Source organism: Colias philodice, chromosome 1, assembly GCF_061535455.1.
Source record: "Colias philodice isolate Cphi_HAF_F1 chromosome 1, ilColPhil1 Martin Lab GWU primary, whole genome shotgun sequence".
NCBI classification, from domain to species: Eukaryota; Metazoa; Arthropoda; class Insecta; order Lepidoptera; family Pieridae; genus Colias; species Colias philodice.
In genome coordinates this window covers 6,168,758-6,183,777 of record NC_143086.1, presented here as the reverse complement: position 1 = coordinate 6,183,777, position 15,020 = coordinate 6,168,758, and the positions used below count along the sequence as shown (strand labels likewise).

The window sequence follows — 15,020 nt, the reverse complement described above, 5'->3', positions numbered from 1 at the left end:
ATAAATATGACCGAAATGGAACTTGCGAGAGAAACTTAGCGTGTCATCGTAAAAGCAAAGCCATAACTATGTTACCCACTAATACTGTTAGTACAGAAATCATGCCACACGCAATTACTAACATTTATTAGCCCGTATATTATATTAAAGGCTCTGGACGTATTTAATTTGACACAAAATCAACAACTCAACTTTATTCCGACGTCGCAAGTGCGCAGTGGAAAAATATAAACACTTTTTTATTGATTTTGTAATTAGGTGTTTATAGTGTGTAATTCCGGCACTAGGTTAATTTGCTTTCTAACGTTCGTCGATTGCACTATTTATATTAAATGTGTATTGACGCCTATTGAAATGAATATCTAATATTGAATTAAAAAAATAAAGTGTGATGATTTTTTTATCTTTAGACGACTAGCTTTGCAAGCACAACTTCGCTCATGTGTATTTCACGTATGTAATTGTGCAATTAAGGCGCCCTTGTTCAAAATGTATGTTTCTAAATCATGGTTTTTGGATAGAAATCATCATATTTAAAATCCTAAAAAAATATATAGCACAGATAAACGTTTGATCTAGTGACTTTTTTGGATAAAAACACAATATTAAACATTTGACTCGATCAAAAAAAAATCAGAAGTAACATCGATTTTGAAAGCATAATCAGTTTTATGAGAATTAGGGGAACGCTATGTTTATGAAAATTTTACATTTCATTTACTAATCAGGTTTTACAGGGAAATTTTTGGATAGATTTATAATTTAGCCCTTATTTTTTTCTATATAAAATATAATACGTAAAATGCGACTCGCGCGCACCACGTCAGTGCCGCCAGAGTCCAGCCGGACGTCATCGAAGGAGGACCTGTGCTAGTTTTGCTCCCGACCACGTTGTAGTCGCCGCTCGCGTATTAGAACCGAGCGGCGAGTAAAACGGCGAGCACGTCACGGTATAAATAAATCAGTAGTTTGATTTTGTTAGTTATCCTAGGATTATTGTTGTAAATATAAATTAACTTCTTATTCTATACTATTAAACGAACAATATTTGCATATTAATATATTTGTTTGTAAATACAGTGTGGAAATTTTCGATGGGCCCTGGGTGAAAGTACTAGAAATACTGGAGATAGCAAATTTCCTTTATTTTTAAAAAGAAATAGAACTGCATTCAAAGATTTTCAAAAATTCATTTTCTTCGACCGGGAATCGAAAGAACTATTAAAACCGCATCAAAATCCGTTGCGTAGTTTCAATGATTTAAGCGTACAAAGGGACATAGGGACAGTGAAAGCGACTTTGTTTTATTTCGCGACGACGTAGTAGCGACGTATTTATTCTCGTACACTGTAGTTTTAACCGACTTAAAAAAAAGGAGGAGGTTATCAATTCGGCCGGTATATTTTTTTATGTATGGACACCGATTACTCCGAGGTTTCTGAACCGGTTTACGTGATTCTTTTTTTTTTTGATGCGGAATGGTGTGGAATTGGTCCCATAAATTTTATTCGGATAAGCCCAGTAGTTTTTATTTTATGAGCATTTTCGTCTGGTCTCGATGACTTAATTGAAATGTAGCAAGTAACTTTGATTCATTTCCAGGTAACCGATTGAGCTGAAATTTTGTATACGTATGTAAATTGGATAGCGATGAAACATTATTATGACATAGCGCTGATTTGATGATGGAATCGGAAGGTGGCCATAGGAACTTAGTAATATATTGACTCAACTTTATCGAGTTTGGGCTCGTTTGATTCGTGTTGAAAAATACACTAAAAAGTATTAAATAAAAACTAATTTACTTTTTACAATTACGATTACATATCTATACTAATATTATAAAGAGGAAAGGTTTGTAGGTATGTATGGTTTTCAGTTTTCACGCATAAACTACTGAACCGATTACAATGAAATTTAGCACACATATAGAGAGTAACTTGGATTAACACATAGGATAGGTTTTATCCCGGAAATCTCACGGGAATGGGAACTATGCGGGACAAGAGCACAGACCACAACCGTCTCTTCTAAAACCATGTTGATAAATGAAGAAAATTTTAAAGAAAAAGTTGCGTTGCTGTCGCTTTCGTGAGCGCATCGTTCAAAACTTTGCGAGGAGACAGCGACAGAGACAAAATAGTTGCCGGGCAACTAAGTTGCTCGTGGGCGCTCGCTCTAATATTATGATGTATGATAATAATTCATAATTCATAAAAAATTATTTTATACATTTCTTAAAAAGCTTCGATATTGTATACAATAATACAAATCATTAATTGATTATTATTCAAATTGTTGTAAAATAGTCACACTTTTTTAAGTTGGTTGAATACACTAACTTACTTATTACATACTTATATTCAATTATTATTTTGCCTTTTTTATTTGTTTTACTTTTAATTATTATTACCAATATTTTCAGAAGAAAATAAATTAATGTATCCAGAACGAGAGTTTCATTTTAAACTTTAAATGTATGTATAAAATAGACCAATAAACCAGAAGCGTTCTTTATTTTTAGATGATGTTGATTCTACAATAAAAATGTTCGATTCCATGATATTTTTATTTCTAAGAGCAAATAATTTTACGAGAAATTAACAATAAATTATCTTTTATATTGTTTCTATCGATTTGAATAATAAAATAAAATTTGAAAAAGGAATGTTTCCTTTCTGAAAAATTTGCTATCCCTAGTATTTCAAGTACTTTCCATTCAGGGCACATCGAAAATTTCCACACTGTATATATACAAACAAATATATAAATATGCAAATATTGCTCGTTTAATGGTATAGGATAAGTAGTAAATTTATTTATCAACAACATTCCTACGATAGCAAATAAAATCGAACTACTGATTTATTTATACTGTGTCGTAATCGCCCGCTTTCTTAGGTCACCGGAGTTCATGTCGCGCCGGCTCCTGCGCAACGCGGGCGCGAGCCGTCTCAGTGCCTAAAATGCCTAAACTTTCAGTATAAGGGGCTCTTAACGTTTCCTTCACAAATTTCTATAATCATAAAATGTAATATTCTAACTTTTACTTTCATGAACAATATTGAAGAAGTATTATCTTCTTTTATAAGATCCTTATCTGTGCCCTTCATTTATCAAAATCAATTTAGTCGTTTTGCCGTGAAACTGGAACCTAACCTAACGGAACATAATATATAAAATATACTAAGTATATTATAAAACTTTCACATTTTTAGTTATTACTTAGGTACATATACATTTATGTATGAGTAATACAGTAACGTATTTATCGACCAAGTCTAGACTCAGTGCTCATTGAGTTGCTACATAAATCAAGGAATTAAAAATTAAACATTTTACGCGTGAATCCCTGTAAACAACAACGACTTCGCTGTCGAAACAAACTTTGGACTTTCCCTTAACAATAAAATTGTGAAACCGATGGAAGAAGCAATACAAAATCGCGTGCTCACTTTTACGAAATCAAAACACGCCGTGGTTAAATTTGATAAGCGACATTCGTACACAGTACAAACAACAATTTCAGCAAATATATTTAACGGACCGGTTCACAATAGAGGCGCGTCACATCTCGTGTCGGTGGGAGCAAATGGAGCAAATATAGATGTGACAATTTATTCTGCTAATCCTCGGAAGGTACTTAGTATTTAAAATTTATAGATGTGTTTACTAAGGCACTAATTGCTCCATTACACATAATGAAACGACATTGAAAGCGTTCTTACAATAGCGACAAAAACACGTTTATGCTATAATAAGGTTTATGATTGAAGGTTGCAATTATATTAAAGCTCGTGGGCTCGGGGCTTCTTCTTATCTTTGGAGCACAAAAGTTCTCGTCTCCTCCGCATACACCTTAATAAAACACGAGGCCATTTACAAACCCACATTGACATTTGACAATTTTACCTACTTATCGGTAACAGAAATAAATTGGCCGACCTCTCAAAGATACCAAATATATAATTTACAAAATGAATATTCTCCTTTATTAAGGGTAATGGTAATGGTGAAATGTTTCTTGTCTCTATACTTTCGCAATTAAGGTAAAATGTGAGTGGGAATATTTATAAAACATTTCGTGTGAGAGCCGACCGAGATCAATATACGCGCTCCCCCGAGACACCGGTGTAGTTGTAAGTAATTAGAAAAAAGTTTAACGAGACAGTAATTTGAAGCTACAACGTACGTTTTATAGAGGCAACTTTGAATAATTAGTCTGAGTAAAATTAATTCTTATTGAACAAAGTATGCATAATATTTCCTGCATGAGACGGGATGGTAAATGGGCGAGTTTATTTCTCGTATAGGTGCGAAATGAACGCCATGTACTCTTTTAAAGTACAGTAACGTATAAATTCTTGGAGACGGAATATCTTCAATAAGATCATTCCATTCATACTTATAGCTTCAACTTCAGCACTCACTTTACGCCGGCCATAAGAATGTTCATAATACGAGTATACATTCTTACGACCGTCATACGTTTTAATATTCGTAATCATGAGCTACAGATTAGCACTATACATTATAATCAGCAAATTCTCTTATGCTCGCTTTTTTCTAATATATTAAAAAATAGGTACCTACATACGGATATTAGATATTATAAAAATCTAGCCTTCGTTTAAATTTGAGGGGAATTAAATCCCACTGAATAGATAGTACATTTCGTCATCATTACTAGAAATTGATTTAATACAATGTAAAATTTTACATAGTATTATTATGTAAGAAGTGGTGATTGGCTCAATGAAAAGCGGAGAATCTTCAATCAACCCAAATCTACCAGACTTGATTACTATTGGGAAATAACTTGTAATATCTATAAACGTCTATTAAAATTGCTGTAAAAAATAATTTCTGAAGTCTCTTTCTTCTGTCTTCAAACCCTACAACAGTAGTAACAGAACCACTGCTGGAAATCATGGGCATCATGTCGTACCTATTCTTAACAATTACAGTAGATCTAAATTAACCTTCCAATCATCTAATAGTTGTGCTGACTGCAAGAACGCAATCAGGCAAGGCTTCTGCTATAAATATATGACACAAAATTGATAATATGGGCATCACTCACCTGCCATTCTGCGGGGCGACATTGTCGTTGTTGAAGGAGGAGCTGGCCGTGACGTCCTTGTCCGGGATCAGGCCGCTCTCCATACCCAGAGGGGCGATGCATTGAGCTGCAAACAACGCACACTGTTTACATGGAGACTAATGCGAATCACCCAGTGACGTCATCCTTCAACCCACCCTCGATCGCAAGCGAAATTAGAACATACCGCAATCATTACAATGCTTTGTTTGCGTTTTTGTCAACATGTAAACCTTCGTGCTAAACTAAGGCAACAAGTATTGTTGAAACTGAATTAACTCGTCGATGGAAACATGTCGTGGCTTATAGTTTGTAGAAAGCTTCGTTGCGGGTAATTTCACGTTGATGTCGATATTTCGTTTATTTAATAAAGTCGGCAAGTACGGAATGAACACAGGTATAGTGCGTTCAAAAATTCATAAAGGTCGAATATCGGTTGGAAACCGTGAGAGCCAATAAAATTCATTTCTGAACGACCCCTGGGTCTTTCGACGAAGACGTTAACATTTGTTTACCCACACAACTAATATAATAACAAACGAAACCAATGATATTAAATTACACGTTCTCCATAAATGAAAAATGTATTTTTTGTTGTGATGATTAATAATCATCACAAATATTGTATACGTAACATCAATAAATATTGTTTCTGATAATTGCATAATAACCGCAATGACAGATTAATGTTTATTTGTATCAATCGGCCTATTAAACTCGAGTGGACAGAGAAAAGATAAGATTGACAAATTATTAAGTGTATTGACGTACTTTCTGGGAAATACAATTTATTCCATATATGTATGTAATTGCATATTTCAAACTATAATTACCTACAATTACACCTTTCCTTCTTTTTCTTTACCATCGATTTCTAGTTTTACTCACCGTTTATTAATATTTAAGATATAAATTTGAACAGAGCCATACATGTGAATTAATTGACTACGAACGTGGCACGTTAAATTTAACTTAATTATCGGCGTGGCGGTCCGAATACTACAATTATATAGTGATTATAAATTCCGATCGACCTGAAAAGCGGTGGTGCTTTTAATATTTCATAACGGAACGATATCACATAATTTGCGTTAGTAGGCATAATGATACATAGTCACGGCTGATGGTTCCCGCAAATTAAAATTGTATAAGAAATAGGCCGTTTTGTACAAATTATTTTAATAGTCGAATCCAATAAGTTTACCTACTATCAGTTAATAGTAATACGCTGACATCAGTTCCCTGCTATTGAATATTTTAATTCGTAGGGAAGTGTAAACAACTTAAACTTTCTCTTTACATAAGTATGGAGGCTAGAACGAGAAACTCGTTAAAGCTATTAAAACTTAAATCATCGATTGGTTTATTGAATCGAGGAACAATCGCCAACTCATCCGAGGCGAAGTCACGAAGCCGTATCCACTTCCGTCGAACGCACATGGAAAGCTCTATTATAATTACGATCAATTGTAACACCTGTATAAGATAGTATTCAGTACACGCGTGGCACATTCGTGAATTTTGTCGGCGTGATGGCGGTCAGTCGAAAAGGATTCATTGAAATGCAAGTTTGTGCGGCGCCAGTTATATTTTTAAACCTTCCGATAAGATCGGCTAAGATGTGTCATGTGCCACGAAATTGAGGCAAAGGAAGTCGTGACTGCGATAATTTAAATACAGTACGTATTAATAAGCAAAAACCTTCATTTAATATCACAAAAATAGAATCATGTACGGTACTTGAGATTTTATTTAGCGTTCCTGAAAAAGCTATTGAACACACAAGAAATACTAAATTGATACATTCGCAATTCATGCAGCAAATAAAAGAAATCGCATATAGGACATACACAACGCATAAAACAAATTATTAATAAAGGCCCAATAATAATACATAATCTATTGCATGCGAAGAGCTGTAGAAATTTAAAGCAGCTCATTAAAATAGCTTAAATAATAACATCTAAAATTTATTACGAAACCTCTGAAGGAGTTTGTTAAATGTCAACACGAAGGGAGAATTCAACACGCAATTTTGTAAATACTTCCTGCAGTACGTATGAAACCTTTGCGCCGTAATCTCAATTACTCAAAAAAATTGTAGACATAAGTCAAAATTTTATATGAATTACATTAACCCCGACAGGCGATACCACCATCGGGCTTGTACTATTATAATTTCCAAGGGGCTGCTCATTAGTCAATCTATCAAATGATATCGCGTGCTCCGGTCATGCGAGCAAACAAACAAAGTATTCATATTATACATACAAATAGGGATTGTTAATTAGCCTCTGGCGGTGCCGTTGATAACTCTCTGTCGCCAGCGGAATGTAGTATTAGACAAGGGACGAGCGGAAGCGAGCGAATTTCGACGAATCACCACTGGACTCAAGGCTGCTTTAGATTCAATTATGCAGAAAACGTCCGCTTTAATACATTATTGTGCAATCATTTAGTCTACTTAAAGCTCAATCGCTCAATCTGAATAACATGATGGCATTGTACCACGACAATGCAAGGAGATAAATATCAACAAAACGCCCCGTAGAATTAGTATGAACATGTTTGGTAATTGTGTTAATTTATAAATTAGCTATACATTTTAAATGAGGGGTGAATCGTGCGTAAGTTGGACCAACTCAAAATTATATTTCGCTGTTCTCTTTTATTAAAAATATGTTTTTTTTTTGAATTCGATAGTTTTTTTTTATAAATATTCTGAATTGAATAATTGTTAAATAATTCAAAATTGTTATCAAGTACATTGTCTTGGAAAACCCGGCACCAAATTATCTTTGAAGAAACAGTAAATATTACAAAACAAATAAGGTATATATGTCATCGCAAAGCAAACACCAGTAGCATTCAAACAATAACGCAGTGTTATTATTAAGGGAACTGTTTTAAAAGCTGCAGCCGTAACGTGCGGCTCAAATTATAGCCCCAAACACTGTAATCCTCGGCACATGTTTGTTTTTTATTGCTTTACACACATCGCTTGTGCCGATTTTATATAAGCATGAAAATAAACAGCATTCTTTAAACACGCTCACCGCCATACAGTGTAGCTTCAATAGCTATCGATAGCGGTGGACATAATTCATATGCATCGAGTCACAATGCTCGGCAATATAAGGTACCGAAGAGAGATTGGTATCAGTCGCGTAGCCAATGATTATTATGTAAACCTAAGCTATGCACACGTGGATAAGCAAATGTGAACAATAGATTCCGCCTATTCTTAATCATTCGCAAGAAACATTCGATGACTGTTGAAAACAGTGCTTGCAAAACATCCACCATTATATAAAGCGAAATAAAATAATTGCGAAAACATAACAGAAAACTTTTCATTCTTTACAAAAAGTAGCCCCGCAAAGAAAATATTTACGGGCCGTATTTCTTTTACGAAATAAAGCGTGTTTTGTTGAAAATTCGATTGTAAAAATTAAATTTTACGAACGAATGACGCCCATTGTACTTTGTACAAAAGACGAGTGCTTATGGGTCAAATGCAAATACAATTCGCTTGTTGCGTGTCTCGCTGTTTGAGCGCCGGCCTCTCGTCGCTCAGAGCCGGTGAACAAATTGCAAACGTCATAAAGCCAGGTTTGAATATTAATAAATGCTAATAAATGATCCATCTATACGCAAATCCATTTACTTAGACCAGCGGTTCACAAACCGCGCAAGCTTCCTGCGAACAGGAAATTAAGTGTGCTTTAGCCGCCGAATGTTCGCCCATAACCAATCCGGTCGGTACGAGCCGTCTCGGTTCGGTAGTTTGTAAAAATGTTGGAGATTTGGAGATGCCTACATGACAATAAAGGCGCTAGCGGGGAAAGTTTGAGAAGCGACGAGCTTGTGCGTGCTTATGCTGTTGCGTGACATGTAGTCGTCTAATGAATATAAAACGCAGCAGTGGCGACTACTCGCTACTCATTCATAGCCATCCACAAAAGGCAATATTCTTTTTTCATAAACTGTTTGAATGTCAACCTAAACCATATACAATATTGACTTTGCTTCGTATAAATGTTGCCTAGACTCACGTGAGCCGGGAGAGAAGCTCACGCTAACGAAAATGTCTCAGCCTTTTTTTACGGCTGAAACGACGTCGCGTGATATCGTTCAAACTATTATTTTAATTACTTTTATTGTATGTACGAGGTGGGTCGTTCACTTTTTGTAATTTATTAAATTTTACAGCTTTGTATTTTCAGGGTAAGTAACAGTTAACGATGTCTCTAGTGCGTTTGGGTTGACACTAGATATTGTTCATTTTTAAAAAGTCCAAGAGATTGCACGCGCCATATGAAAATTAATTAAATATAATGGCCGGCCTTAAATAAAATAACAGTCATGGAATGTATCCGCTCCATAGTCCATACATCACATGTATCGTAGAGCGCCCGCAAATCATTCTGCAGGCGATTCCGTTCGGCCACACGTTTTTAACAGACGCCGTTTTTGTACTTATTTTCGAAATCGATACCAGACGAACAATAAAGCAACGCGACGTGATGTGACGTGTTCGAAATTTGTTTTAGAATATACGAAAGCCCCAGTCTTGGCTGTTAAAGTGAAGTGAATTATTAATATTAATTTAGCAGTTTGCCGTTCCTCTCCCCGAGGGAAAGCCGCGCGGGCTTATTTCGTATGAAATGTTCGTCTTGATCGGTACGAGCCGTGTGGCGTGTACGAGCGGAGCTTAAGATGCGACCACGGCTTCCGTTTTCATTCTTTCAAATCATCGAGCATGACGTGATTCGCCATTGTCACCGCCACCGGTTTAGAACGTGAACAGCTTTTAAAGGTCTTTATGGAATAAGCTTTTAGCTTACATCGAGGCCAACCTATGAACTTATCTCTCTGAACACACTACTAACGTTTTATTCATAGTTATTCAGATGATTTATAACATATTTTTTAATATGAAAAGAAATGTGGTTGAAAAGTTTTCTTTCTCATTTATTCATATTAATTGTGTAATCTCTATAATATAATCGGTGGTAAATGATAAAACCATGTTTTGACGATTCAAAAGTGCTTCTAAATGAAGTCTAATTCAATAAATAAATGTTTGAGTTTGATTCAAAGTTACAAAACAGCAATAAGTACTAAAACTTGTAATGAAACTAAGTTGAAAATAAATTGATTCGTTTAAATTTCATAAATGTAGAAACGTGAATTTTTTAGTATGGAAGTCGTACGGGAAAGCGTTCTTAACTTCACCGAAATATTATTGCAGCGCAATGTGCAAATGCTTATTAAATTTACAATTCTCAGTACTTATAACTTGATCGAAACGGCGAAGCAAGGAGTCCGATCCTGGGGCGGCGAAGTTTCTGATTAAATATTTAGGCTATCTGAGGTATTACGGATGAAGTAACATTTGAGATTACGGCAGCTATAAGCTGCTAGAAAGTCTTGTAAATCACCATAATGGGAACATATTTTCTAGAAACCATCTTCTCCCAGGATATGAGCGCGGACGTGGAGGCATTGTGATCATAAATGAATTTCTAGTTATATTGGGTCCATTGCATTTCATCTGGAATGCAAGGTCGCAGTAGCGGGCGTCGCGAACGGTAGCTCTCAATAAGCTGAATGTTGCATACAGGTTCCGTTCGCTAAATTTGCATTCAAAGTCGCTGAACTACGCTTATTTACTCTTTCCAACTGTTTCCAACCACTATCAGATACACGTACGTTCTAATCCTTGCAAAGCCCAGATCGAAACAATGAAGACCGCAATAAGTCATATTCGTTTATACTGCAATTTTATCTGTCGAAGAATTTAGCCGTGTGCAATATGCGGAAGTGTGTTGTAGCTTATGGTACACGTATCGATTTTATTCAAATTCATAGCAGAACACGATTGTTATCAAAAAGGATTCTCAAGCATGGTGTTTGAGGAATTTCTATCGTAGTTCTAGATACATATTTATTAGCTGCGTCATCATCAGTAGACAGAGCTGTGTTGTCCGCCTTGGTCATTGACGCCTCGAAATGAAAACTGAGCTGGGCAGAACTGCGAGCTATGCGATTCATACTTAGGTACACTTTATTTGATTAGAATTAAAATTTTATTAGTTTAAATTAAAATCAGTATAATATCATTAAGTATCTTTCTATGCAATGGATTTATTAAACACACCAAGACTAATTAGACGGGAAGATCTGTAACTGAATGAGTGATTGGCTTTTAGAAACATACTTTTAGTAGGCCAGCCCATTGTTGCGTAACGTTGAAATATTTCCAGCAATGTAAGGCTGGCGAACAATTAAGTAATCCCGGTTTTCATTCTTATATTTTTATGTCGGGAAAATAAAATAGCATAGTGCAATCTCTACTCTCGTCACGAAAACGGGAAATGTGACAATTTGCGAGCTGGCTCATTTGCTAAAATCGGTCAAGTGTGGCTGACAGCGCGGTCGCCCGTAGATGTACGCAGACATGTACACCGTACACACTACATACCGACCTGGAATTATCACACTTTCGCTCCCTACGTACCTACTCGGCTTTGTTTCCAATGTTTTAAGAGATTCGCGACGCATAACCTGAGACGCCTCATTTCTCTCCTGCATACGGTCGCATATTCTTACGACCTCGCAAACGTTTACATGCTACTTACCTACGTACATAGGAAATGCATGCAATTTTTCTTGTAGCATCTGTTAAAATATTCCCTTTATGTTATCTTGTACTTGTATAAGGAATATTTTGCTTCAGGTGGATCTTGAATTAAATTATTACCTACGTATTGCATTGAAATGAAATATCCGTTCCATGTTCGGAATATTACATTTTTAAATTTATCCCTCAACTTCGTTATTTTCGTCGAAGCTCATATTATAATATATAAATTTCATATTTATGAAATACTAGCTTCCGCCCGCGACTCCGTCCGCGCGGATGTTGGTCTTCGCGTGGATGGTTTATTTCTCCATTTTGAGTAACTCTGACAATAACATCTTATAAATATCTATTGGACCCAAATACGGCTAGGCCTATAATAATACCCAACGTGTGTTCGCGGTTCTACAGAACAACGTCTATGGATAAAACTGAAAAATTAAGATTATTTTTTTTCTACGTATTTTTCCAGGATAAAAAGTATCCTATTTTACGCCCAGGATAATAAGGTATAATTATACCAAGTTTCATCGAAATCGAACCGTTAGTTTTCACGTGATGTCTTCACATACAGACAGACAGACAGACAGACAGACAGACAAAAATTTTTTTAATCACATATTTGGGTTTGGTATCGATCCAGTAACACCCCCTGCTATTTATTGCACGCCTCATAAGCGAAGCGTTGAGGTGGGTACTACTGTCACTTCGCGCAAAACATCTGATTTTTCAAACTTAAAATGTCTTTATGTATCATACATTGCACTTGTAAGATAATACATACACACTCACATTAAGAAAAAACACTATTTTTAACGTTCATGATATTTTTGATGTCATTTTTGTTATTTAAACTAGTTAAAAAACAGTTTAAAAAAGTTCTGTCTTGGACGTCCGTGTGTCTGTATGTGCGGATCCTTTTTCTTGTTAACACGATAGCGACCGAAATACTTTACTAATCGAGTCTTTTTTTTTCTCTTACGCTTGAGTATGCTCAGGAATAGAACCCTTTCATTTTTCAGGGTCTGATTCGATGTGGTTTAATTGTTATTAAATAAACAAAAATAATAATTAATAAATATTTATTAAAAAAAAATTATGAGGCGTGCACTTTTGGATTTTCCAAATTATTTTTTCAATATTTTCAATGTACAGAATTGACCCTTCTACAGATTTATTATATGTATAGATTAGTGTAATGCCATATTGGAGGAAAAACCTTCTTAATCCAGCGCCTGACGTTAATTACCTATATGGAAAACGTTCCCAGGTGGAAAGCAATTTTTAAGCTTGCTTTTTAAGGATATAAATTTGCTTTAAATTTACTTAAAATATTTTACGACCAACACATTGCAGTTTTTTTATACAATTCACACAGTAGTTACTTAGAGTAATTAAGTAATTGAAAGCTGTAACTCTTAACAAATTATATTATTACGTGTGATTTCACACCATGATTTTTTAATATAATTTAGCATTTATAATCTGTCACAAAACAAACATAAATTAAAAATGTTTTTCTAATAAGAAACACAATAAGCAATTTTTATTACTGTGCAAGCCTTTTTGTAATTCTATCGTTGGGATACAGATATTGGCACCGATTTATGCGATGCCTTTCTACTCACAGCGCGGATATTATGCCGCAAGGATTTCTTTTTTCTCCGTCTCGAGTAGATTACTCGTACAAATTGCAATAAACAAATTTTCGAAATATTATAGAACTTCACGAAATAAGCTCGACATTATCCTCTTCTTTCTTTCTTTTTATGAAAAAGTAAAAACCAAGGTTCGAGCCCACGGTGAACATTAATTTCTAAATGTAGATACATTAATTTGTATTTCACGAGAAAATATTCATATCGATTTTAGCTTCAAACGTTTCCTTCCAATTCGGCAAGGGATTTATTAATTATACGACGCAAGTTGGTGGGACGAATAATTCTGGTCGTTTTACGGATTCTTTAATAAGTGATTTTCCAAAAAAAAAATATTAACAGATCACATTGAAATGGAAACGATTCCGTTTCTCGTTCGCAACCGTATAATTGGACCAAATAAACTGTACATTTAATTAAAGCCTAATAAAATATAAACAGCGCGTGTATAAAATTTACATATTCAACATTGACTGTTCGGCATTATTGATGAGCGAAGTGGCCAATTATCGCCCGTCCGCGCCACCTATCTACCTGAAGTACGCAAAGTTCATTACGGCCGGTTAATGGGTTTCACGGTAGCCCGCACAGTATCATATGATGGAGCGTATGGAACCGCGATGCCGTTCTTGGTAAATGAGAGCCCGTGTAACTAACAGCCAATATGCTAAAACGATTCGTGACAGTACTATGAAGTGTGTGGGGGTACGTGCGCTGTGGTCAGCGTAACGATGCACATTCTAGATAGATATGTGCTAATCCACAATGACAGAGGACAGTCCCTTCCAACAAGTCATTGATGATGAGATCGATGGAATACTCACCAACAATATTACAGATCGATATTTAGACTTTCCGTAACAACTTCTGATGATTTACTTTCTATCAGCACTTAATGTTTCTTTAGCATATTCATTTACTGAAGTTACATTATGGTTAGACTCTTGATTTTTTTTCTAATGAGGCCTAGAAAGCTTTCATAGGAGATGGTATACATATTATATATACTTTATGCTTATTTTAGTTTAAAAAAGCACCTCCTAACTTGTTCTACTCAATTCAAAATATCAAAAAAAAATTTAGATTTTTCTTTCTCTTGAATGTATAAAGTATTCGCAGGAACTAATTCTCTATATCATCATCAATTTAAAATAAATATAACGTGGATGTGAACTGCGTATTTGTATTTTAAAATTGCATTCGTAACAAAGAAATGGAGCACGATAAACCATAAAATCATATAGGTCGCCACAATTACATTCCTTTTTAAATATGCTTACTTTTTAAAATTGTCCGTGTATGAATTACAAATTCCCAACATGTAATTACCTACATGCTAAAGAAACATTAAGTTCATTTGAATCCTTAATCACGCGTGTTTCTGACCAAACATTTCCCACAAATCGAACAGAAATCCATGAAACGCCTATCAATCCTAATTGTTAATCTATCTACCCCCACACAAAAGTAAACCTACTGACTGTTTCATCAACGCCAAGCCAAAACCGCTAAAGTTAATTATATGAAATTTGGTCCGCTAAATAGGGGATGAGGTTTTCTATGGAAATCATTGACGCGGTCGAGGTCGCGGATAACAGGCAATTTAATATAAATA

The 15,020-nt window shown here is 35.1% G+C and overlaps 1 protein-coding gene across 2 annotated transcripts in view; it reads right to left on the bottom strand.

Annotated features, from left to right (window-relative positions):
* Positions 1-15,020, bottom strand: part of LOC149491146 (discoidin domain-containing receptor 2-like) — a 44,895-nt gene that overhangs the window by 19,907 nt on the left and 9,968 nt on the right. For both annotated transcript variants that reach the window (XM_089707257.1, XM_089707330.1), the window contains exon 3: positions 5,084-5,189. In XM_089707257.1, the coding sequence (XP_089563383.1) occupies positions 5,084-5,189 (106 nt within the window). The remainder of the gene's footprint in view (positions 1-5,083; positions 5,190-15,020) is intronic.